Below are 26,395 nucleotides of genomic sequence, written 5' to 3'. Positions count from 1 at the left end.
ACCTCTGCCCAGAAATTTTAATAAAGCAGCACCATCACCCATCCTGGTATAAAGTGTTTATTTGAGACTTCACAATTAACACAAAGTCTTCCTTTCAATGCCTTTTTTTTTTTTTTCTTTTTCATACAGTCAATAAATTTGTATTAATCCCTCCCTCCCCCATGCACGATTGCTGTTTATTAATCTAAGCTTTTTGTTTTGTTTTGTTACTTTCAACGTGAAAAAATAAAGCGTTTCCCCCACCCTTTCATCTGGTCACTGCCCCACTGCCATCTGCTGTGCTGCGTTAAGGAGGAGGATGGAAAATGGCTATGCCTACCACTGGGGTTGAAGTTATTCCATTATTTAATGATTTCTTCTTGTTTTTTTTTTTTTTCTTCTTTTTATCAGAAAGTGTTAAATGAATCAGTCAATCAATCACCCCAAGAAAAATAAATATATCATAAAGAACCAAGAGTTCTGCAGTATCCCTTTTCTTTCCATACAGCCGCAGTTCAAACTCATACGCTGCTCGTGGTAAATCATTTTGTTCACTCTACCCTTAAGTGTGAGCTTACACTGAAAGAAAACCTGTCCCACATGGAGTAGAGTCACAAGCCAGAGGAGGAGGTATTTTAGATGCCAAATTTTTATACCTAGGCAAGAGAGGCCCATGTGGAAGCCAACTACCTGTGTTCCACTGATTGGGTTTTACTCAAGAGCAATTCAATCTTGTGCTTTTCAGGAAGTATCTGTTAAACACACTCAGCCAGAGCCAGACCTCAAGTAGAGTGCAAGGCAGTATGAAAGGCGTGCATGTTACTGATGGCAGTGGAAGCGAGCTCGTGGTATCAATGTCTCTTGGATGTGCATCTCAGATTACACTGCCTGGCTCGGCCTGCAGTACTTTACTTTTGGCACCAGCCTCGCAGATAAATTATTCCATTGATCACCCTGCCTGACGAGACCTTCCTTGGAGGTGATGGGACATCAAGGAAGCTTTCTCGTAACAAAGACGGTATTGGGTAGGCCATGAAGTACAAGACCCATATTTAGGCTTTACTGAATTAACTGTGCAAAAGGGAACACTGCATCAGAAACTGTAGAAGACTATATTTTAATCAAAGTCACCGCCGCTGCATCGCAAACCTGCTAACAATTCCTCCCATTGGTTCATTTGGCTACTTGTTGTTGATTTCTTTCTTCTTTTCTTCTTCTTTTTTTTTTTAATTTTTTTTACATAAATAATATAGACCAAACATTATAAACATTTCAGCAACCATTTCTAAAAGACCGGAGGAGAGCCCTTTTAGGCGCCCAGAAACAACTGCAAGATTCAAATTCCAAAAGTGTCTTTGGAGTCATCGAATCGTCAGATTTACACAGCACCCGGTGACAAGATCGTTCAGTCGAGCTCAATAGGACTGCTATCTTCCTGACCATCTTCTGTGTCATCATCTTCTCCAGTTCCCATCAGGCTGTTTAAAAGATTGCCTACAACAAAATACAGGACAGGCGAAATTGCTACTTTCAGTTTCTCATCTCAAAAACTTGTAACTGGTCCCCTACCACCCTGCTTAAGATGCCAATTTCAATAATGAAAAAAAACCTTTTTTTTAGTATAAAAGAGTCTCAGCAGGACATCAGTATTTCCACACTAATTTACGTTAAGAATTTATTGATTAGGGAGGTTGTGTTTTGATACTGTTCCTTCTCTAGAAGAGCACACTGGAAAAACCCCACTGAAGTACAGCTCCGGTGCCCTCAGCACAGAAAGGATATGGACCTGATGGAGCAGGTCTAGAGGGAGGCCAAGAAAACGATCAGGGGGTTGGAACACCTCTACTACAAGGATGGGCTGAGGGAGCTGGGGCTGTTCAGTCTGCAGAAGAGAAGGCTCCAGGGAGACCTAACAGCAGGCTGCTAGTACCTGAAGGGGGCCAGGTGGAGAGGGACTGTTTCCAAAGGCCTGCAGTGATAGGACGAGGGGCAATAGTTTGAAATTAGAGAAGAGCAGATTTAGATTGGATGTTAGGAATGAGCTCTTTACAACAAGGGTGGCTGAGCACTGGAACAGGTTGCCCAGAGAGGTGGTTGAGGTCCCATCCCTGGAGATACTGGAGGTGAGGCTTGATGGCACTCGAGGCAACTTGATCTAGTTGAGGATGTCTTTGCTCACTGGCAGGGGGCTTGGACTAGATGACCTTTAGAGGTCCCTTCCAACTCTGGTCATTCTATGATTCTGTAAGTCACATGTTTATCTACTGTAGTTGCAGCATGAGAGGAAAGAAAAAACCCTCCCAAATGAGGAAGGACACGCCTCAAGACATGAATCTGTCAAAGAACAGTGGTCTCCATCATGCTATAAAGAACTTGTTTATGGCATTGATGGGTTGTCCCTGCTGTATTCAATGTAGAGATCCTTGAATTGCTGAAAAGCTGTTATTTACATATAGGATCTATGATGATCATGGTTTTCATCAAATTTTGGGTATCAGTGAATCAATATTTGCAGGTACACCTTTAAGTCAGTTTACAGAGGAGCTTAGTTCTCAAGGGAAAAAAATAATCAGTTCAATTTGCTCAAATTTTAATCAAAAGCTAGGAAATGAGGGCTGAATTTCTCCATTCCCTTTCATTTCTTGTAGAAAGGAAATTCTGCTTCAAAACTCCTACTTTGGGAACATGCGTTTTATATCGGGACAGGTTAGATATCTACAAAATTCCCACACTTGGCCCATCAGGCACTGAAGTCTGGGGAAATTAAGCTATAAGAGAAATAAGATTTCTTCTTTACATTTGGAAGTTATACCATAATGTCAAAAATCAACTGTAAGTCATTTCCATGCTTCCCTCCTCCTCAAAAATGAAAAGCCTGCTAGCTTCACCAAGTTAATTTCACATGAAACCAACTCATCATGCATTCTACAGTAGGGACTGTTCCCACAGGCTATGCAAAACCTGATGAATTCATTAGAAGAGCAAAACCATTTTCAATAAGCTACTGCTCTGGAAAGCTTGGTGGTGTCTATAAACAAGTGGCAGCATAAATCTTACCTAGTAACCCACCGTAGGATGACGTCTGCTTGGGCGGAACACCGAAGAAAAGCTGTCCTATTCTATCTAGGTACTGAAATGACACAAGATGAAGAACAATGTCAGCTACCTCACTTACAAGGTGGAAATACCACAGGCAGCAGTCACACCACACAAGCTAGATGAGCAACTCCTATCTACACATCACAAAACAGATTAATTCTGTAGGTTAAATCCTGTTTACGGCTGTGAGTAACTCACCTCATTATACATGGGATCTCTTTTCAGTGAAGGTTGATACTGTTCACACAATACTGTAAATACTGTTAGTTTTCCCCTAGAAAGGAAACAAGCAGAAATGTAATCTCAGTAACAACAGAAAAGGAAACCAAGAAAGAGATGAGAAAAATCAAACTGTACCCATCAACCGCCAACAACAGAAACCAGATGAAGTTTAGCAGTGGCTGAACAAAGGGGGGCCCCTTTTCTATTGAAGGATGTTTCTGTGTGTATGTTGTAAAAACCACTGATGCACTGGTCTTATTTTTTAAGCAGAGAAATCTGCAAAATGAAACACAAGAGAGCAAGTTAAAAATAAAAAGGCAGAGAAGTCGTTTTACAGGTAGAAAGAAAAAGGGAAGAAGCCAAATGCTCGAAAATATTTCATTTGTGTGTAGAAATCATCTCAGGTTTAAACTGATGGCAAAAGCTCTAACTGGTAGAGGTGTACATCTTTGGCAAGGGTTTGGGAGGCAGCTGAGGACAAGGAAAATCAGTACTGAAATACACTGTGGAATACGCAGACTAGGGGGGAGAACTGGTGTTAAATATCTATAGAATGAGTTTAACCAGGATTCAGACAAATTGTATACAGAAAGGTTAACTAAAAGTGGGCATCAATTAAACCAAAACATGGCAAAACTGGCCATCATGTAATTCAGATTAAAAATGACATCACATTTACTGGTCCAGAGCCTTCTATACTGAGGTAAAAACCTGATTAAAGACCTCTCTCCTGGTCCCATCCACTCCCAAACACATCTTTCGTTAGGTATCTGCCAGTGTCCACTGACTCCATCATTCTATTAGTGCTGCCTCAAAATAACATGGCATCAGGACCACTAATAAGTTTGACACACATGTCTAAAAGTCTGATAATAAAGCTACACTCGGAGCTCCCAAGCCATCTGTCACCAGTTAACAGATCGATTTCCCACACGGATCAAATCCTGGTTCAGGTCCAGTTAATTTAACTGGCAATCTCTGCAAGTCCCATAGGCCTAACAAGAGACTTTATCTGGGACAAATGCTGTCAGCAAGCACTGGGAAGGCTGCCATGAGCCATCTCATTTTTGGTCACACGCTGGCCTCCAATTCTGTATCCTTACATGTTGCAAGGGCATTGAGCTCTTTTGCCTTACTGCTAAGCAAAGAGCTGCAATTATTTTTGTTAAACTGCTGTGTAAGAGGATTTAGGTCAGTATTTGAGATATAGGCCAGTAAATGATGCTGTATAAAGACTGAAAAAGCAACCTCTTACTGACAACTTCTCCCCAGAATCCCCCCCCCAGCTCCAGAACAAAGCCCCATAAAATTATTCAAGTCCTTCACATACTGGATTTCCATAAAGGATCTTCTAATGCTCGAAATCACTGCAGTCTATACCAACCAGCCACGGAAAGCAGGACAAATCTGACATGACAGCTCACTGCTGCCAGAAGAGACAGACTCGCTCTCACCTCCTCCCTCTCCCCCAACACCTACCCCCTCCCCAAGTCCCTGCTACACAGTCCTGTCTCCACCTCCTCCTCAGACTCCTCCATGAGCTGCTTTCCCTGACTGAAGAAAGCCATCAGCTGATTAAACACAGTAAAATTGGCTTTGTCAGCCTTAATTGTAAACAGCCTCTGCAAAGGCATGTAATAGCTTGCATTCCCACCTCCTGCAGAATAAATGTCTGAAGTAAATGAAGGCCACCAGCAACTCTGTCAAACCAAGGAACCTGCTGCTCACAGACCAGGGTGACCCAAGACAAATTCTGTCTTAGGACAATGAGACTAAGTACCACACTAAAGGTAAATATAGAGCCTACTTAGGTGCAGACTTGGTAAGAACATCAAGGTAAGCCCTAACTAGACATGTAGTGGTGTAAACAAAGCTAAGAGTTGTGCTTTCAGGGTCAAACAGGTTACAAGAATTCTTCAGGCAACTAACATTGCAGGTTTTGACCTTAACACATTTTCCTTTTTCTTTCTCTCCTCAATCTGAACAATTCAACAGAACAGTTTTGAGATGTTTTTCTACTGTTGCTACCACGCAAAGTGAGTTTCAGCAGCTCTGGCCAGTTTCAGGGTTTCTTTTGGTAAGGATTTATGATTAACCCATGGTTATCATGATTTGAATTACTTTGGCTTCAAACACTGTGTCATCCCAGCAAAACAGTTAATAAACAGTTGAACACCTACTGTAGTACTGCCTGTGCTACAAACATGTCCACCTCACTGCGATATCCCCTGGATGAGGAGTATTCTACCAGCATATTTGCACATCCTTCGCCATCTGTGGAGTGCAAGAAGTGATACCGAGATTCACTATAGTTTTGCTCTATAAAAGGAAAAAGAAAATGGCTTTTAAGAAATCAGTTCATCATACCTGGATGTAAAAACAAATTTGTTAGGCTTGTACATTACAGCTGATAAAAGAACAAGAGCTACACACAGGGTATATAAACAAGACAACCAGCAAGAAGAGTCAGCTTTTTACGTTATAAATTACAGACAATTTATACAGGGAGACAATAAATATGTTACCCTCAATATATCTGAACAACTGCTATTAAATACAGTTTATTCAATGCCACCAAACACAGCTGCTGCTGGCATGAACAGCTTGAGCTGCAGTCATACCATTTTATCTAGCTGTGTGTTGACACTTCATGTGCCATCAACAGTGCTCAGAAGAATCAAGAAGTTCCACACTGGATCTTGTGCACCAAGACGTCAAACAGCACCTTCAGCATCCTTCTTTCCAAGTGCACAGAAAGAAGGCATTTCCTAATTTTAGCTCAGCCCCCTCTCGCTATCAGAATTAAAACTGCTTCCATATGCTGAATAGAAGAACAATTATTCAGGGGAAAAAGGTGTAAGAAATAGCAGTGATTTGTTAGAAGTGAACTTGAAGCAAAGCATCACTGCACCGAGAAATCAAAACTGGATAGCTGCTAATTTTCGGAATTCAAAAGCTTCATTTTAAAATTCTGAGCCTTTTCTGATGAAACTCAAAAACTACAGACCAAGAAAATGTATGCATTCTGCTCTTCAAAAGGAGAGTGAGCAGACAGCTACTAAATTGGGATTTTTACTTTCAGGATGCAACTGGTTCTTATCCTAATCATGTCTCGGCTTCTGACTCAAATGCTCTGAGGAAAATCCTCCCTTTCTGGCTGGCAGCAGCCATCAAGCTAACCTAAGTCCCAAGAGAACAGCATGGCATGCAGAAAGGCAATGAGCTGGAATGCTGTCCATTGGGTCAGGACTGTTATGTGAAACCACTATCATCACTTGGCAGCTACTGAAAAATTTAAAATAAACAATCATCTTGCAGTTATTAATTCAGGAGAAACCACAGAAGAGATGGCATTTGTTCAGCTGTTCTCACTCACCTCTTTTATCTTTCGAACACAAGACTTTAAAAACTGGCTGTCATCCACAATTAAAATAATTATTAATGGATTTTTGGTTTACCTTACATCCCATCACAAGTGATAAAACCCTACATAAATCAAAGGCAACAGCTTTCATTCTGGAATAAGCCTGCTGGTCATGGTCTCTAAAAGTGCAGATCCAAAGACAGTTTTGGATGCTAGCTGATGTATTTCAATCTTTGTCTTGTTTAGCCAGGATTTAAAAACTGAAAACCCACAACAGAACAGCCTTGCTCCCAGCAGTTTTCCTCCTAATGGTCCTTTAGACATTGAAGCAGTTTGATGGAGCCAACCTTCCTTTCACAGGGAGCTGTACAGCAGTTCTGTTTTTGGTTCTGCACTGAAATTACAGTCCCAGGTTCTTTTTGTTAATAACATTAAGCTGAAGTTATTGCAAAAAATCAGGTAACAGCAGAACTCAATCATTTCCACCTCAGAATATTTCCAAAGTACCTCTCTTACTGTATCATACTTTCAACATTTCCAAATCAAAACACAGAAAAAACAGCTGATTTTTCTTACCTTTCCACAGGGTAATTGCTAGTAACTGGTGTAGTTTTGGATGTCCAAGTTTCCCTGATCCCCCGCTGGACCATTTTAGTGCTCTGGATACAAAAGCCACTCTTTCAGGAGAATTTGGATCCATTAAACTAAACAATTTAGCCAAGTTTTCTAGAGGCAAGAAGATTCACAAATATTTAGCATTAACAGAAATAGGATGAACTGCTGCTTCTAGTGCATTTTCCTGATACAACACAGTGCTATTGTGTCTTTAAGCTCCCTTAATGGCCTCCATAAAGACACCTTAAGAAAGAGTGACTTTGAACTTCAGTCCCTTCTCTGTTCAGTCCCTCAAGTCAATATTGCATCTACCAGCCAGCAGTCTTGCTAGGATTCCTCCACAGTCAAAAGCTGCACCCTGCAGTCAACCAGTGACAGCTTCCTCATCTCATTGTTTTGGAGATGACATCCCAGAGCACCATGCAGTTCCGAAGAGGAAAGATTTCAGGTTATGGGACTGCTTGCATTAAGTAAGAGGTCATATGTGCAGGGAGGAGAGGACAGGACAACCACTGACACAGCAGTAGTCTGGCCAGGCAGCTCTTAAGAAGGTCTCCCTGAATTGCCTGCTTATCAAAGCTCACAAGGAATATGCACTGCTAAGGTGGCAAACCACCATCCATTGAAGCCCTGGGGACATCAATGGCTGTGCATCAATGCATTACTGCTTCACTGAGAAAAGGACAGTGCCATAAGACAGCCATGTTTGCTTTAGGCTTACAAAGTTAGCAGAAATCCATTATTCTCTAATGGAAGTTTTCCTCCAGTTCATTTCTGTGATGAAGGTAACCTGTAACCATGTGGAAGGGCATACAAGAAAGACTTCAGGTTTCAAGAGTGTTAAGAACAGTTGCTGTGAAGTGAAAGCACATCTAAAAACCATCAAACTGACCACACAGGTCACCTCACCTAAAAGGTCATCTGCTACTTTTGCATCTGATTTCTCCAAGGACTCCAAAACCAGCATTGACAGATCAGCAGCACTGTTTTGCTACAAAACAGACACATATTGGCAGTGATTAACAGATCAGTACATAAAAGAAACATCACTCAGAATTTTCTCAGAGGGAGATTTAATACTTTTAGCAACATCTGCAGGTAAGGCACAGTATCAAGTCTCATCCTTCCCTTACAAAAAAGTTATAGCAATCTGATGGCCTCAAAAGCAAAGTCTCCAGCAAAACAAGTGAGGCCACAATTACTGTCTGGACACTCACAAACACTTCTACTTTATGTTCCACTTTGGCATAATCCTTCTTTGTGGAGAAAGGCTCAACAAAGAGATAAAACAAAAGATTACAAAGCAATTACTCTGAATATTTCCTACTGGAATCACCATTCACCCCTCGGTGTCTTGGAATAACAACCCTCCCTGCCCTCAAATCACACACACAAAACCAGTTGACTTACCTGGTTATGACTGAAGAACAGCAGAGCCCCTGAATACATCAGTTCTCTTGCTTCTGCGTGTTTTCCTTGAGACATATACCTGAAAACAGTATCAGAGCCTTGATAAATTACCACTGAATAGTTGTGGATAGCTAAAGTTACTTGCATTGAAAAGATTAAAGACCACTAAAATTTCAAATAAAGGCAATAAGGGAATTATTTTTACATCAGGTTAATGTCAATAACAAAGTACTTAGCTGCAAGTTAGAATTTATTTTCTGCTCCAGACTTGACAGAATACAAGCAAAGAGCATTAAGAATGAAAACTGAGAGCTTCACATGCAGTTTGGGCTGAAACAAAGAAAAGGAAATGATCCCAAGAGGTCACCTGAGCAAAGGATGCCAATGCACTGAATGACACCACCCAAACTGTCCCATTAGAGCCTTTACCAAAGCCAAAGCCATCACAGTGAGCTTCCAGAATCCTCCCTGGACAGCTCACACACCCAGTGCCACCCCAGTGACTCCAGCCCTCTCCTTACCACTGGTTTAAGTTTCTCTGATCACTACTACTCTCTGCCAGGGGACATCAGCCACACACTAGTTCCCTGCTGAACCAAAGTAGCCTGTCTTTGATGAGCTCTAGGAAGGCAAGATGAGCCAGCAAGATGTATTGTGTAACACTTCACAGACTCAGCAATTCACAGCAGAAACAAGTTTGGTCTCTCAAATAGAAAACTTCAAAACACACCTGCTGCAGCTTCCACTTCTGCAGCAAGGAATGAAGGACAACAGAACTTGTTCCCAGCTGTAACCTTCAGAGCAGGAGCCTCTTGCCATGCTGCTGTGATTGCAGACTCCTGCACACCATAACTACCACTAACTGAAGATCTTGGAGAGACTCAGCTCCAGGTTATAAACTTAGAATTTCCTAGAAAAGCAGTTAAGACGTGGTAGCAGATACACTTTCCAACTTCCATTTCTCTTAACTGTTTCTCAGCAACTCTGTTTTCCAAGTAGTTTCCAAGTCACTCATATCTAAAGAATAAGACATTAGTTCTACCACACTGCTTTGCTATCTACAAAGCAGCCCCCCTAAAGCACCCCCATACAACAGACCCAGTGTGTGAGTGTCCCCAGGGGGTTACAGAAAGGGCTCAGTGGTTCTGGTAGTGAAGCAAAGCAGTCAGGGGAGCGCTAGGACAGTGTGGGCATGGAAAGGGTGACACTAACCAGAGGGAAAAAATCACAGAATCATGGAATGGTTAGGGTTGGACTTTAAAGACCATCTGGTTTGAATGCCCCCTGTCATGGGCAGGGACACCTTTGACTAGACCAGGTTGCTCAAAGCCCTGTCCAGCCTGGCTCTGAACACTTCCAGAGATGGAGCCTGCACAGCTTCTCTGGGCAGCTGGGTTCCAGTGTCTTGCCACCCTCACAGTAAACAGTGGATACTCTGCTCTTGTGCTGCCCCTAGGACTCCTGTCACACATGACAGTTCCAGGGACAGGTCCTACTGGTAAAATCAGATCAGACAACAAGCAAGGGAGGAGACATTCCTCCCACTCTGCTCATCATCTAAAAACCCCAAGTTCTTTTATCCAAAACAGGAGAATTGTAATAATGGATGGCACAGTGGTGGCAGTTTTAGGGGGAATCAACAATTCATATTTACATTCACCACAGTAAATGCTTCCCAGGATGGCCAATGGCAGCTACTACATTTTTATAGTTGGCCTCACATCCAGGTTTGCTTGTAGGCATTTGATGCTCTGTGGATCCACTCTCACAAATTCCACTTCCATTAGATTTCCAGTGCTATTTAGGAGCTCCTAATCTGGGAATTATTACAGCAGACACTAAAAAGACACTGAAGAATGCTTAAGAATAGAAAGCACATTTAAGAGAGTTGTGGTTGTTTGGCTTTGTTTAAAAAAAAATAAAAATAATTTTAAATAAAAATAAATACTCCTACCATTGATCTAAATGGCATTTAGAACAAGAGTGAAATATTTTCATAGTAGAAAACCTGGAAAAGGTCATTCCTACCAGAAAAAATACCTACAAGTCTCAAGAAAAGAGACACCAATGCAACTATGGCAAGGAGGTTAAACTTAGAAGTTTGGCTCAACATCAAAATCATTAACAGAGAAGAATTCCACCCAGCCAGCCTGTGCAATAACCATACTGGCCCAGGTACTCCTGGTCAGATGATCACAGGACTCACTGCTCAGGATCAGACAGGAACAGCAGTTTTCCACCTGCTGAGGATCACGGGGAGGGATAAGCAGTCTGCAGGAGACTGACTTATAATAACCTTTCCTCCTTCACTTCTTCCCCACCTCCATCCTCAAATATGACTCTGTTTATGACTTCTGATTTCAAGTTCAACACACAACTCGTGACAGAACAAAGGTTTTACGAGCCAGTGTTGTTTAAAACAAGTAAGCAACGGCTATCCCAGCTACAATTCCACAGCTGAGATCATCTCACTCTGTGTTAATGTGTCTCCAGAAAACCGTTGACATTAACATATGTGATGACAGACAGGACTACCCAGGACTCTCTTTTGGCCTTGAGGACTTCCTGAACAGTTTTCACAGTCTCATTACAACTTTCTGCCTTGAAGAAAACTCTCTTCCCAGCTATGCAAATGTCACCTTTTCATTTAATTGAGCACCCCCCTTCTCTTGCATTTAAAATGGAAAAGGCAGGATCTTTGATTCCAAATTAATTCAGGGAGGCTTAAGCAAAGTATGTGAGTTAATGCATTCATAAGACTGGATGAGAAGTGACCTGCTGAGCCAAGTCATCTCCTGCCACTGCAGCCATCACAACACATAATCCTTAGTATAAAATAGGGCATGCTTTGTCTGAAATTTAGATTTAGTCTGAAATACAGTCTTAAGGCCTAGCCCTTGCTGATCCCATCAGAAGGACAGAGCAGAAAACAACTGCTTTAATTTAATGGTGCCTGGTAGTGCAGAAGAGCTAATCTACATTGGCAGCAGAAGCATGGAGACCTTCTCCCCCACATATCTGGCTATTTGTCTGAGAATACCCACAGGCTTGTTCCCATCTCAGCTCAGAGGAGCTCCATAAGCAGCTGCCACAAGACAGCTAACAAGACTCAGAAGGCAGTCTTCCCACCCATCAGCCCCCAGCAGGACCCCAAATAAACAAAGCTGGGATCAACTAAGGAAGCCCAGAGAAGAAATACTTTATTTCGTTCCCCTAAAAACAAGGGTCTACATTTTAAATTTTGATGAAAGGGTGACAACCACAATTTACTGTGGAAGCAGAAAACATCTAAAAAAAGATTTGCATTCAAAATGCTTTTTATGACAGAACAGGAAGTAGTAATATTTCTGAAGAAGTGTCCAGGCCTGTTCTACTTAAGTCACTGTCATGTATCCAAACATTGCACCAACTGAAATACATTCTAGTAAAATCCTTCCATGCAGGAGATCCTTGCAATCACGAGTGACTATTGTGCATCAGAGCAGCCCTGTCTCTTGGCTGTGCAACAATCAAGCCAAAACCTTGAAACGAGCCATTTTGTAGTCAAGCTGACCTTTTCAACAAGCCAGCAAAGCTGGAGCCAGGGACACGAGAGCCCAAAGAGCACCCAGGGGATGCTCAGGAGGCACACCGAGGTCACCTCCCTGGCACGAGAGGGCCTTACTCGGGTCTCCTAGGCACGTGTGGCCATCAAGAGAGGTTTGGGAACGGGGAGGGAAATTCAGCACAGTCCGTGACCTCTGGGAAGTATGACGCAACGCACCCCTGCACGTACACGGGACGGTGTGCTCCCGGGAGGAGGCGGCAGGGAAACCTGCTGTGCCCAGCTGCTGATGCCACCGCCACCTCCCTCAGCCGGGCCGTCGGATCAGGTCAGCCCACCGGGCCCGGCCGCGCCACGGTCGGTGTTCACCTTCAAAACCCGGCGAGCAGCGGCTGCCCGCGCCACCTCAAAGTCTCCTCACACAGCCGCCACGCCCCTACGGCAGTGGCCGAGCCTGAAGAGACGGAGAAGACCTGACCTGGCCTGGCCTAGCCTAGCCATAAGGACCCGAGGACCAACCGTTGCCCCCAGGCCAGGCCGGGGCCCTGCTTGGGCCGGCGCGGCTCACCCTACTCATCACCACACGTACCCGCCCCACCCCGCCCCCCCACAGCCCAATGAGATAGCAAGAGATTAAGATGGACAAAAGTGGCGGCCAATAGCGAACGGGTGTGGGCGCGGCTGGCGCCAGAAGGGTAGAATGCGTGGGAAGGCTCTGGAAGGCCGGGCGGGGGAGGGGCAGGGTGGCGGGCCGGGTCCTACCTGAAGAAAAGCGTCCGATACATCTGGTGCGCCTCGTAATAGTCGCCCTTCTCGACGCTGGCGCGCAGCTTGCCCTCCACTCGCTGCACGCCGCCGCGGTTCCTGCCGCCGCCTTTCACGGCTTCCTGCTCCGCCGCCATAATCGCCGCCGCCATCGACGCGGAGGAGGGGAGGGGAGAGGAGAGGGCGGGGGTGGGCGGGCGCAAACGCACGCAGCGCCGGAGCGGCCCCTGCTTGCTGCCCGGCTTCCGCCCACTCTGACGGTGGCCTGCGAGGCTCAGGAGGCCACAGCTGCGCCGAGGCGCGCTGCGTCACGTGGGGTACGGGGGCGGGGCGGAGGGGCGATGGAGCTGTACGGTAGCGGAGGGGAAGGTCGGCAGTGGGACCCGTCAGCGGGAGGGCATCGGGAAAAACGGTCGGTTTTGTCAAGAGGCTCCGTGGAATGGGGAGGTGGCCAAAAAGAGAAAGAACCCCACAAAGTCTTTGGCCTGTGATCGACTCCTGCGTCATAAAACCAGTGAGCCCAGGGGAAAAGTTACAATGTAAAAATACTAGGAAGGGAGGGGGGGGGGGGTGTAGGCTGCAGCCGGTAAAACTGAGCAGAGCACAGCTATGGCACAGGAACCGTGGCAAAGCTGAGGAAATTTGGTTTAAAACCAAACCAAGCAGCAGGCTGGAGCCACCAGCTGTAGTGTAGATAGATGAAAAATCAAGAAGTGACCCACACCTGCAGAGCTTTTTCTTAAAAATTTTCAAGGTGTGCTGCTCAGATGCTATAAAGAAGAAAAGCAATTGTATCCCCAAACATCCCCTTCCTCTTCGTGGAGCTACACTTGGAATGCTTATGGCCCTGCCCCTGACACCCCACCACACTTAGAGTCATCTTCGCTGTTGGAGAGATTCAGGGCAGGAGAAGAAATAGGCAGACTGCATTTGGAAACAAATCATTGAGAAAACCTACTCTGACTACTATTGTGGCAACAGTTTTAGTGTCCTCACTTATGGAAGCAGGTCATCAAAAATACAGAAAAGAAACTTTATTTTTTTCCAAATATTACATGCACTTTCAAAAAATTAAAACTCTTTTATTTAAACATCTCAATAGCATCTTGTCAGTTTGGAGGCAGCAAAGAATAACAGACATTTTTAAAAGCATTTACAAAAATACATTGCACAAAGTCCTATTATCTTGCTTTTTTTAAAAAATAAGTTAGTGTTATTCAAAATATTCCCACCCTGGCTACCTAATTTCAATTTACACAGGATAATTCTAATTTTAAATATGTAACCTAGCATATGAAAACACCTGTACACATGTAATCTAGTTCTTCTGCATAGGCCATAGGTCCTGGCTCTAGCTCAAGAGAAAAAAAAAAAAAAAACCAACAAATTCTTTACATGGAGACTGGGTTTTAAACATTCAAGGACTGTTGTGCAACATACATAACTCTAGTCAGAAAACCAGTCAGCAGCTCCCTGTGTTAACAGTTCATGTGTAACTATAAAATGCATCAGAACAGCAAGATAAAAATTCTGCATACAAGGACATTTCAGGAATCTTTTCTGAAAAGGATTTTCAAAGTAGCAATCCTGGGGGACGGCAGAGGGGGGCAATAGGCAGTTTCATCTCGTTCTACCTGGAAATGTTGCTTCTCAGCACAAGACAACTCTAATCTGCTTAGACCTGACTAAGGTTCTTGGGGATGACCTAAAGAATGCCCACGTATTCCTGTACTGCAGCACAGCATCCCTAGTGTAAATGGGAAGCAGAGCTTCAGTCCTGTCATATCGTCCACATACTGCATTCTCCCAGTACAGCATTTACTGAGCATAACAATGAACCAGCCCAAGGAATTCTTGTCCCAGAGAGATCCATTTTGACAAATTAAGACTGTTTAATTGCTCTGTCCTAATGTTTGCTAAGCAATTTAGCAGGCTTATCAGCTCCAGTCCAGTTAGTCAGTACATCAAGGTCAATTTATACAAACAAAGAACAACAAAAACTGGCCAAGCTGCCATGGTAAAAACTCTTAAAATAACTTCAGTGAAAATTCTCCCTGACTTTTAGAGCAATTCCTGGCCACGAATTACAGTAAAGCATTCTCAGTCGCTGGTGTTTAAACTAGTTTTGGTTGTGTTAATTTTCCCTGACAGTAGTTATATGCAACCTGTATCAAAGGTGCCCTTTTGGAGCCAGCAGAAAGGTCAGAACCAAGGGTCAGCTGAAGGACACCTTTAGCCACAGTCGGTGTTTTAAGATGTTCCACAGTTTTTGGTTTATGGTGCCAAGCTAACGGAAGTGTGCACTTCAGCTCTGGGTTTTAAAAAAATCAGATTCCTAGTTGCAGAAAGTGTTTATTCTTTTTTAAAAAAAACCCTATACATTCATTTGTAATAAAAGAGGTGTTACCTGTTTGTCAACTGGGCTTTATGAACCACAGCAGTTGCATGCATTATTTCTCTCAGCATGGACACGGAAATATAAAGCTAACTGGCAATCACAAGCTGAGCGTTAGAGCAAATAAATGTGTTTTGTTTAATACAGTTCTGCTGACAGTCTTCTGCCTTTATCAGAGGATCAACAGTTCGGCAGTGTACATCTTGCATCCTTGTCCTTTAAAGATTCCAGTGTTCTAGGCTTCCTGGTATATACAAATTGAGAACAAAATGTACAGCAAGGAACCCCAAAGCTGTAGTGTAGGAGATTACTCGGCAGGTTTCCCGTGCACTCTGAACCGATAAAGGCATGTGTATTCTGCGTGCCCCCAGTTGGAAGAAATCCTCAGTTCCACTATTTGGAATGCACTTTCACATTTCTCCTGGAGAAGGACAAAGCAAACACATGAAGCACAGTTAGGTTTCTGGTATAAAGAGGAGCAGCTGAAGTGGCTTCCATTTCCACAATTACCAACTTTCATTAATAACCAAGTCATGTCTTAGGAGCTTCCTGACACTTTGAACAGAGTCTCCTGTGCCTTATAACTAATGATTTGTGAAGAGAGACAGACACAGCATGAAGCAGACTCTTCAGATGTTTAGCATCTTCACACCAGTAGTGTCCAGATGGCACAAACGCGTACTTCCCTCTAATCTATCTTGACTATAGGATTTGACAGACAGACAGACTTTCTACCTCAGTTTCCACAGTGCCCAGTGTGAGGCCCTTTTTCCTTTACTGGCTGTTGGGCACTACTATAGAGAATACAAGAATCTTTCTCCTAACACTTTCAATCTTATCATCCAGACTTACCATCACTGGAAATATCTGCAGTGGTTCTCCTCCTTGATCATACACATACTGTCCTAGAAGCTTGCCTTCTTTTTGATATTCGTCATCTAGACCCTGAAACAAGACAAGGATTTTTGCTTCCATCAAGTTTGAAATCACACTAAAACCAGAAACATGCCTAGAGAGCTATCAATAGACCACACTCTGAAGTGTATCAAACCAGAAGTAAGGTGTTGCCTGTGCAACTTACAGCCTTTTCAGACACAGTGCTGTACTTGAGTTTTCTGCCCTAGGAATAGTCATGCCATACTCAAACCCCTTAATTTCCATGGCAAAACCACTATCACAGTGTACAATATCAACTGCTCAAGATAAACAAGAATGAGAAAACATCAAGGTTAGAAACAAGATTGAAGTCAGGATTCAGATGTTTGCAGATGACTGCTTCAGTAGCTAAAAAAAAATAGGCAAAAAGTTCTCAGATATCACAACTATATTCTGATGCAGCCTGATGTCTTCTGTTCTGCAATCATGCCTATACAACTGTGGTGCTAGTTAAAAATAATTAAAAGAATTTGAAGGCACATCATGGGTAAGGTGAAAAGCCAAAATCTGGAGGTGGGGAGAGAGGAATAGAGAAGTATGGAACAATTGAAGTGTATCAAAGAACTAGACCAAACTACAAAATATCATCTCCCTTCAAAAACATCTGCTCTATAAAGCAAGAGTAAAGAAATTACTTCCCCTAAATTAGTTGGAACACTTCTTGTTCCTATAAACTATAAGCTATTTTAAGCCATAACAAACGTTTTCTCCTCTTAGCTGTCCTCTCCTGAGTCGTTATTTTCCAAGATACATAAACATTCGTTATGCATAGAAACATCTACTTAAGTTCAGACTTACATATACTGAAAAGTTCCTGGGAGCACTGGAGATATTTCCTGTTGGTGAAAGTGTTTTTGGTATATGTTCCACCGCAAAGGATGTTGGATAGATCTTCATTGAAAGTCTAACTACAAGGTAGCCTAATGATCCTTTGAAGGCCCAGCAGTTCCCAGGATATATGTCCGGCTAGACAGGAAGAAGAGGGAGGGAAAAGGATGGGACACGATGACAAAAACCACAAGATTTTGTAATGATTTTTCGGCAATAATGAGTTGTAATAACTTCTGAATTATTAGGGACAGTCTTAGATAGTAAGTAGCAGAATATAATCTCTTAGGTAGAACTCTTCATGAAGACAGCACATCCACCTGAACTATCAGCAGTGGGTTGAAAGGCCCACTTCGAGATTACTTCTCAAGAGGAATCCTGCCAGTGCTCACGCTTTGCAGAAGTCCAATGCACCACCCAAGCCTCCTATAAAGGGGCTTAATTTTGCTAGAGTAGAACTTTAGCAGTGTCCTGAAGCTATCAGAAGAATCCCACTCTAAAGAGCACCCACCTCCACACCCCCAAGCCAATATATTGGATAGAAACATTCTGCATCCAAGAAACAATCCAAATCACTCAGTGCAAAATAACATCACTGAATTTCTTTACTTGGCCGTTAATTACCTGAATCACCACTCTGGGAGACTGAGAGGAGTACCACAGAGGAATTCCAAACAGGCTAATTAAAGCTGTTTTAGTTTCATATGTTTCAGAGCATCTAGTACTCAGGATGCTGCCACCTCAAAAGAGATACATCAGTTTAGCAGAAAGTTACCATTTTTTTCCTGAAGACTTTCAAGGAAGAGATTTGTGCAAAGCTTAATGACTGTACCACTTATTTTCCTAAAAAACCCAACTATTTAAGATATTGTTGAAGTCTAATAATTTTCTGGTCATACAATGCTTCTATTACTTTACAATAGTATTTTAAGAACATGTTAAAGGCTTTTCATTTAAAAGGGATGAAAACCACATTTTCCCTAGGGAAAATATATATCCCTGTATATCCCACACACAAATCAGAGATTCTCTATTATCTATTAACCCTACAAACATGCACAGACTGCAGATGTCTGATGATCAGGCAACACACAGCTCTACTAACCTTTAGTCTTCATTTCATGATTTTTATTAAATACTACAAATTACATGAATAATCAAAAAAACCCAAAACAAACCCCACAAAACCCAACCAAAACCCCCAGTCATTTTCTCTAATATTTACCTCCAGATTCCAAAGCAAAATCCACCATGCCAGTCTTGTCCTGAGAGTACAGTTTCAGTGCATTGTTTACAATCATTTGTGCTTGCTACAGATGTACACACAAAGAAAAGGAATGGAAAGAGAAAGATTTTAATAATATCAACTGATAAAATAATTGATATATACACTCCTGTATATTTGTATCTTTGAGATTCTGCACTCCATCACAAGGCTTTGAAAGCCTCTGTCAACAGAGACCATTTAAAAAAAATTGTCTGGCTTAAAATACAATTTCATGCTGCATCTTGCCTGGCATTTTCTTCAAAAGTTGAATTCTTTTCCCCACCTTCTCATGACCCTGCGCTGCATTTCCTTGGTATACTTGGGGTGGGGTTTTTTTTGGAGTTGATCAATTTTGAAGACAGCATACTTAGGAAAAAAAGCAAACACTCACAACAGGCAACAAGCAATGCTGTCAGAATATGCTTGATAAAGCATTTTCTGTAGTTCTCCCCATTTTGGTTTATGTTCCTAACATCTCCTAACACTTATATCGATGATCATGCTCCACAAAATGCCTATAAAAAGAGACTCCTTAGAGTTTTATCTGAGCCTTTGAAAACTGAAACTCACTCACCGCTTCTGTGATTCCAGAAATCCCTGCATTTGCCACAGCGTTTGTTACTACTTCAGATGTTATTTTTTGGTTGGTAACAGACATATGGAGAGTAATATTCTTGAGAATCTTCAACTCTAGATCCTGCAGCAAAGTCTGCAGATCACTTTTGCTCACATAATTGGATTCAAGCCACTGGAGAAGCGATTCAGGAAACTCTTCTTGTCGATCACCAAAAAGCATTCGCTTGACAGATTCTTTGACCTGGGCATCTACCTAGTAGAAGTCATTAACAGTGATAATTAGTCTTGGTAAACCATTAAGTAGTACCATATATATATATATATATATATATATATATATAATGGTCTCACATGAACTCAATACATACATTCAGGATAATACAGACATCTAGCTTTCACAGTGCCTGACACTGGAGTAACAGTCAGGTGTGCAGAAGAACATATGGAAAGTCTGGATGCTTCACTGGTTTGGTGAACCAGGCCCACATAAAACCCTGCAAACTGTGCTGTTTACATCAGGGGTCCAAGGCTCCAGAATAAAAAGTTGGCTGCAACAGTTCAAAGAAGGTGGCATGGTAACTCAAAGGGGAGCAGTGTACTTGTTAGGTCTCGTTAAGGAAGTTGCTTCATCCCTCATTTATGGTATGCTTTGATTCCATACACTACAGCTGGATCATAGTTAAGTGTTATCACAAGATGGTATTACATTCAAAGCTGATAATCTAGTACTAGATAATAATTACTGTTATATTTTGTTGGCCACATTCTACTCAGACCTTATAAAAGGCTTCAAAAGAATTTAAGCCTGTTATTTTTTTTTGAAACAGCTCTCAGATCACAAAACAAATTGCTTTTACCTAAGTTTTTTTTCTGTATTTTCATGGGTTAGGCAAAATACGTCAGTAAGTACAGCAAAGTACTGTATACAGAACTCTGTATATCTTAAATGCAGAAAACAAGCCATAAGCTCATCTAGTAAAATGTTACACACCAAATGCAAAGTACCCCCCTCATAAAACACTAACATTCTTTAAGAGGAGTATAACCTCCACATTACTTATTGCAGTGCATTTCAAGAAAGTTAGTGAATGACACCAAGTAGCACCAAGTTTTACTAGGACAGTTACAGAAGTTACAGAACCTACTTTTTCATGAATGAGATCTACTTTCTTGCAACTTGTCTTCACACTTTCTTCACTTAACAGCTCCGACTTCATCCGAGACAACTCTAGCTCTAACGTTTTAACTTTAGACAAAAGCTGACTACGTTCATCATCATCTCTGGCAAAACCAAAAAGTTAATAATTAGGAAAGAGTAGTTTGAATCATTTATCAAATTCCAAAAGCAATAAACATACTTATCTAACTCAAAGTGTTTTCCTAGTTTAGTTATTCACCATCATGGACATTGTGAGCTTGCAACTGAAGAGATTATTAAAACATACCTAGGATTATTATATTCAAAGCAAAACTATTTTGAAGTTGTGAACATATCAAGCAGTGATGACTTTAGAACATCACCAGGCTGACAAGTTACTAAGTCAAACATACATATATATATATATATATATATATATATACACACACACACACATTTTTTTGGCATTTAAGGTTTCTGGTAAACCAGTCAAACTTTATCTGCATGAGTCTGCCACCAATTAGAGTGAATTTCAGGTTGCCTTACTTAAACCAGAACAACATTAGAGGCAACTGTCAAGCTGAACTCAAGTAGCAGGTCACATATGACCAACACAGATCACTGTTCAGTGCACATTATGGAAAAAGGTTTCAGCCATCATTCCAAAGCCATTTTATATTTAGATCTAATTTGAATTGCAAATCAGCAAACTCTTCTTCACAAAAGGGAAACCATTTAATGTAGGGATGCAGCTTTTTATCCTGGTGTTATACAGAACACGAGTGGAAAGCACCATAGCTGACAAACCAAACACTGGGACCAAAGTTAGAACTGATACAATTCAAGAATTTAGATATAAAGCCTATCAAAAGCAGATAAAGTATAACTTCACTAAGCAAAGAGGATGAGAAGTCATTTACTCTCCTCCACTATATAAACAGCTTTCTCTAATTAAAAAAAAAATGTAGTTGTAGGACTGCCACAGGATGCAAAATGGGCCTTGTCTGATGTTGGATCACAGTTAAAGTCTACTGTAGGACAGAAGTACTCTAACTAACCTTAAAAATTTGTGTTGTCAGCAAATGGACACAAAGCAAAAGATCGTTTTATTTCAAAGAAGAAATGTACATCACAATCAGTTAGCATCAGGACTAAATAAGTGAAATGTATTTGAAAAGTCCTCATACCTCATTGTTTGTACTTTGGCCATGTCAAGCTCCTTCTGGATGCCCTAAAGAAAAAAAAACCACAAGGTTGGTTTTAACATGCAGAAAGAAACACAAGTGACAGAAAGGATAAAGAATGTTAAAGTAACACATTTTAACACCACCTACACAGGAATGTGTCCTGAAGCTTGTTTGTGCCTCTGTATAGTAAAAACTGAATTCCATAAAGCCTGCTTCACTGATCAAATAGTTTTTAATCTTTGCACTGAAACCTTCTCCAAAAAGGTGAAGCAAGAACACAAACAAGCTTTGACAGTTAATCAAGTGCAACAGCTGTAAGTAAAGCAAAGTGGGGTTTGGGTAGCCAACAAAAAACCTTAGTCTATTTTATCAATAGGTTACAATCACAGTGAGTTAACAAAGCCAACTTCAATACCTTGGATTCAGTAGAGAGCTTTCCAAGAAGGTCTTCCAGAGTCAGGATGCGCAGCTCGTGTTCTCGATGCAAAGCCTGGAAGTCAGTCTTAAAAGAGGGAATAAAATGATGCTGTATTTTCATTTCATGTTCAAATAGCACAATCGAGGTATTCTACAAAGTAATTTTTATTTCAGTCTGTGAGTGATCAGGTGACTTAATCTGCAGGTAGTGCAAGAAGTTATAGAATCTGTACTAAGTACAAAGACCTGATTCAGCAGTAGTAGGGGTTATACACAGGGAAGTTTACCACAAAACCCCATTGTCACTAATCCTTCCTAAAGTCTTCTTTCATGGTATGAAAGCAAGACAAATACAGTTGCTTCTTAGCAATGCTAGATTCTACTTCAGACCAACTATCTGGAATTAAATCTTGTCAGTAGTAAATAGAGAAAGAACAAATGCCAAGAACTACTCCTTGGCATTTACTACCTATCAGTTAATTCTCTAACAGAAAAATCCTAAAGTCAAGTTGCTAATAATCTTCATTATTAAAAGAGAATTCTTTGATCAGTATTGAAATGCATCAATAACTATCTTACCTTTATCTCCAATTTCAGATCTTTAAGATGTTGATCCATCACACTTTTTATTAGATTCAATGTTTCACTTTTGACACTCATCTGGGCAACCTGATCTTGAAGATTAAGGAGTAGAAGCATCACTTTGCTGTATTTTTCGTCATGGTGATGACATCTTTCAGACAGGAAGGCCATCTGCTTTTCCAGATCATATATACGACCAGGATCAAAGACATTTATGGTATCCTATGGTATAAAGATTTTTATTTATTTTTAACATATAAAAATCAAGACACTTACATTACCCTTGTATGTCAAGGAGTTACTGCAAATCATTGATGACATGCAAGTTAAGAAGTTTAGACTATGCTTCCTTACCTTTGGAGGTTGCACAGGGTGAAAAGAATCAGCCTCTGGTTTGGGAGCACTAATAGAGTCATCTGTTCTCTGTATTCTATCAATTTTTGTCCAGTTCAATGAAGGTAGTAATGAAATGAAGCCATCGAACCCACAGAACCATATACCTAGACCAGATACAAAAAAGGAAAACGTATGTTCAAGAAAATTCTCCCTTGAGACTGCTTGTATCTACAAATTGTCATCTTATAAAGGACACAAGCTACCTTAAGGTTGCAAGGTGGACATTACACAGTGGACACTACTCCAGCCTAAACAAAAATCAGTATGAGCCAGCTTTAAAATTGTCAAGTCAAACACTCAGTAAATATCAGGGAACACCCTTCACACAGCTGGCAACTTCCCCATATATCATGATACAGCCTTCATCTGCTGCTTCCTGGGGGCCTGGATCACAGTTATGGATTATGACAGGCCATCCTCCCTGAAGGCAGACGTAAAAACAGCTTTTTGTCTCAATAGAAAATATCTTGCCCTATACTCTACTTACTACATACCACATTGCATAATATCTAATAGAAGTTGGAGGAAACTTAGAAGTTTCCCTCAAACCTAGCATTTCACAAAGGTTACACTTATTTTTGTAATATCTTACTGAGAAGTAGCAGCATTTTCTACCCAGGGTAACTTCTTCTTTTCTTATTTTTCCTAGTACAAAGGAGTTTGAATTCCCACAGTAGAGTTCACCAACTTGTCAGTACCTTGTGAACAGGGCTGTAACTCAAGCTTTCAAACAAACTTTGTTTTTTGCTTCCTTGTAAACCAAAAGTTCAACTAAAAATGCTATTTTGGAACAGCTCTAGCAAGCATACACCAATTTGTGTTATAACTAAACAATTCACATACCTAGTAGAAACAGGAGCGGGATAAGAAACAGTAACAGCTCATGGATGTTTGGAAGGCATCTAGAGAAAGAGACAAAAGTTTACAAGAAGTAGTACATTTATCAGATTACATTGTTTTACAACAACTGGATGAATTATTTGTTCACAAAACAATTTTTCCAAAGATACACACCTTTTTAGAAGGAACACCTTTAGCAAAGACATCAGAGTAACAAGTCGATACCACCCAGATCTAAGCAACCTGAACATGCCAGAAGCTGCCCTCCCTAGAAGACAAAAAGTGGCAACGTGACATGTAATTACTGCAGCACATGCTCAAAAAAACCGAGAGGGACATGCAAATGTGGCCAAGAATATTTTGCACAGCAGAGAAATGCAGGAGTACAGGCAACACATGGAGCTTATCAGCATCTAGATATCACAAGTGTGGCAGCATTGTAACATCAGCGACTCAACAAAACCAATAGCCGTGCAAACAGATAGAAGTTCATTTGTTAGAACAATGCAGCTATGCTGGAAATTCACTATTAATGTTTGCATCCAAGTTAGCAGGCACTGAAGACCTCAATATGTTTCAAGACATGCAGACTAGCAGCATCAATTTTTGGGAAGAAGAATACTGAGAAAAGAAATGACTTCCAAACAAAACCCACCCCATTCTTCTTGACACCCCCCCTATATTTTCTGCTATTCACACACTCATGAATTAGTCTGGTTAGCCTCCCATTACTCCTGTGAACAGGAATATCCTCTCTCATTAAGCACACTTTGGTCAATAAAGAAGGTAAAGCAACACATGCATTTTGCTACAGAAAAACTGTAGCATAAGCATAGATGAATTGGTGCAAGCCACACACTGCAGACTCCTAGTTTGTAAAGGGGAACAGGCCATGCACACATACAGATTAGGATAGTAACCTGGAGAAAGAATGGTCAGCCAAAGTAGAGACAACACCTTCTGAGACACAAGCCATCCTGTTGCTCCCACTGTTCGCAACGTGTGAAGCATAAAGTAACCTAAATTATAACAAATTAACTGCATGCAGTAACATTCATAAATGAGCTTAAGGTTTCTGCCCTTTACATGTTCTATATGATTTTAAACCATACCTTTCAGTAATCTACAAATCTGGTTTTTTTCTATTTAAAAGCAAAGCCAGTAATAAATATGAAGTCAAGTATAATCAAGATAATTCAGAAACAGAATTTTCATGTATGAACAGAAAGATCAACAGCATCTGTATAGCTAGAACATCACTTCTCCAAAGTTTGTTTTTGTAGCACCCTAACAGTGCCATGCTAAGTAAGAGAGAATAGCAAAACCAGTTTATTATAAAAACAAGTTTTAAGCACATCATTAAAGGTTTTTTCCAAATCGCATGTCAAGTTTATTGTCTAGGTTCATGTGTAGAAGGATCAAATATTTTAAGTCCTAGTGAAAGAATTTAACAGTAATGTCTAATACACACTGATATATAACAGAAAAATGTTCCCTACTAAAAGTTACAAGCTCTAAATTTTCATAAAACTGAATGTTCCCAAGGACCTGCAGTATATTAGTTTTGAGTCTCTTCCTAAGAAGAGCAAAACCAATCACAAAAAAAACCCCACCACCCTCAAAAACCCACAACCACCAAATATACTGTAATAAAATGCTGTAACTTAAAGACCACTCTGAAGCTAACACTGTACCTAAGACTACAACTGTTCATTCCACAGAATAAATTAAGTAGCATACATTTAGAAGATATCCACAGAATAAATTAAGTAGCATACATTTAGAAGATAACCCTACATTTTTAACTCAGGCATACTTGCCAATCTAGTCTGAAAGATTAGAGATATACCAAGACAATATTTTACAATGCGTTTAGGTAACTGAAGTATCTCAAATAATTTTCCTCGGCTGAATAAAAAGTACTCAAGAATTCTTGATACCTCTGACATTTAAACTAGGGAATGCCTAGCTTAAATCCCTATGTAAGATTCCTGTAAAAACTGACTTATCACCAGAACAAAACTAAAACTTTAAAAGCTCCTTATTTGAATAATTTGGCTACCAATACCTCATATCCTGCTTTCACTTAAAGGCAGCTTTTTGACATACTGAGTGTCCAGACTTCCCCAAAGTGCAACAAATTAACAACCTGACTTGCTCTTCCTAACATACAAGGTGTATGCTGTACCTATACCTTGTTTTAACTAACAGCTAAGCAGCCTGCCAAGCTTGTACAGAAACCAGTTATCAGAACAAGTCAAACAGGAAAAGTGTTAAGTACATTTTCTAGACATTTTACATTTCTAACCTACTTTGATAGATTAAAGGTTAAAAAAACCAAAACAAACACAACCAAACGAAAACAAACACAAAACTAAAGCAAACAAAACCCAAAACAAATATAAAACAGTATGTAGGATTAACACTGTGATATTGTGATGCAAAGTAAAAGCAAAAGAAAAAAGTCCAAATCAACCTGCATAAGAAAAGTTGTGCCAAATGGTCCTTGCTACACTTTTAGCCCATGAGGATTGCATGCGGTCTGTGGTGTGTATTTCAAGATGTTTCTTCCCCTTACAGTCATCACCTGTTGGTTGCGGTAACAGTCGATTAATGGGACAAAGCCAGGATCAAATCAAGATAAGCTGAACAAGTCTCTCACAGTATCAGTTATCAAACAAACAAAAAACAACAAACACACACGAAACAAACTTCAGAGAATAAAACTTGCTTGGGCAACTACAATACAGAAAGCAATCACTGCTCTCCCTGCTACATCTAAGTTGCAAACCAAACATTTACTTTGTAGCTTACGTCACAGGGCATCTGTTATTA

At 40.9% G+C, this 26,395-nt stretch overlaps 2 protein-coding genes across 3 annotated transcripts in view; both read right to left on the bottom strand.

Moving 5' to 3' along the window:
- Positions 1–132: 132 nt before the first annotated feature.
- On the bottom strand, positions 133–13,150 carry GET4 (guided entry of tail-anchored proteins factor 4). Of its 2 annotated transcripts, none has more exons than XM_054391363.1 (9): positions 12,996–13,150; positions 8,690–8,768; positions 8,189–8,270; positions 7,241–7,390; positions 5,481–5,619; positions 3,436–3,576; positions 3,277–3,352; positions 3,037–3,109; positions 133–1,473 (listed from the first exon to the last, which is right to left on the bottom strand). In XM_054391363.1, exons 1-9 carry the CDS (start codon positions 13,148–13,150, stop codon positions 1,385–1,387), a joined length of 984 nt encoding a protein of 327 aa, XP_054247338.1. In that variant the 3' UTR covers positions 133–1,384. The 2 variants fall into 2 exon arrangements, with proteins under 2 accessions (XP_054247338.1, XP_054247339.1); XM_054391364.1 differs by having other exon boundaries at positions 3,049–3,109; positions 12,996–13,025.
- A 933-nt stretch (positions 13,151–14,083) lies between these two features.
- Positions 14,084–26,395, bottom strand: part of SUN1 (Sad1 and UNC84 domain containing 1) — a 31,334-nt gene continuing 19,022 nt past the window's right edge. The window contains exons 9-23 of the mRNA XM_054390825.1: positions 26,037–26,147; positions 24,481–24,579; positions 23,735–23,828; positions 23,564–23,622; positions 22,679–22,824; positions 22,322–22,546; positions 21,741–21,827; positions 21,326–21,369; positions 20,146–20,281; positions 18,999–19,253; positions 18,383–18,467; positions 17,782–17,897; positions 17,128–17,295; positions 16,246–16,338; positions 14,084–15,814 (exon numbers count right to left, since the gene is read on the bottom strand). Coding sequence (XP_054246800.1) covers positions 15,701–15,814; positions 16,246–16,338; positions 17,128–17,295; positions 17,782–17,897; positions 18,383–18,467; positions 18,999–19,253; positions 20,146–20,281; positions 21,326–21,369; positions 21,741–21,827; positions 22,322–22,546; positions 22,679–22,824; positions 23,564–23,622; positions 23,735–23,828; positions 24,481–24,579; positions 26,037–26,147 — 1,832 coding nt within the window. The 3' untranslated portion in view covers positions 14,084–15,700. The remainder of the gene's footprint in view (positions 15,815–16,245; positions 16,339–17,127; positions 17,296–17,781; positions 17,898–18,382; positions 18,468–18,998; positions 19,254–20,145; positions 20,282–21,325; positions 21,370–21,740; positions 21,828–22,321; positions 22,547–22,678; positions 22,825–23,563; positions 23,623–23,734; positions 23,829–24,480; positions 24,580–26,036; positions 26,148–26,395) is intronic.

The sequence above is a fragment of the Indicator indicator genome, chromosome 22 (assembly GCF_027791375.1).
Source record: "Indicator indicator isolate 239-I01 chromosome 22, UM_Iind_1.1, whole genome shotgun sequence".
In the NCBI taxonomy this organism is placed as follows: Eukaryota; Metazoa; Chordata; class Aves; order Piciformes; family Indicatoridae; genus Indicator; species Indicator indicator.
This window is presented reverse-complemented; position numbering and strand designations above follow the sequence as displayed.

Excerpts from the sequence above, each read along its gene's own strand:
- GET4 (XM_054391363.1), bottom strand. The coding sequence starts at position 13,150 with ATGGCGGCGGCGATTATGGCGGCGGAGCAGGAAGCCGTGAAAGGCGGC. Across the intron at positions 3,353-3,435 it reads CTGTTGTTGGCGGTTGATGG|GGGAAAACTAACAGTATTTA; the intron begins GTACAGTTTGAT and ends TTTCCTTTCTAG. Across the intron at positions 3,110-3,276 it reads GAGATCCCATGTATAATGAG|TACCTAGATAGAATAGGACA; the intron begins GTGAGTTACTCA and ends GTGTCATTTCAG.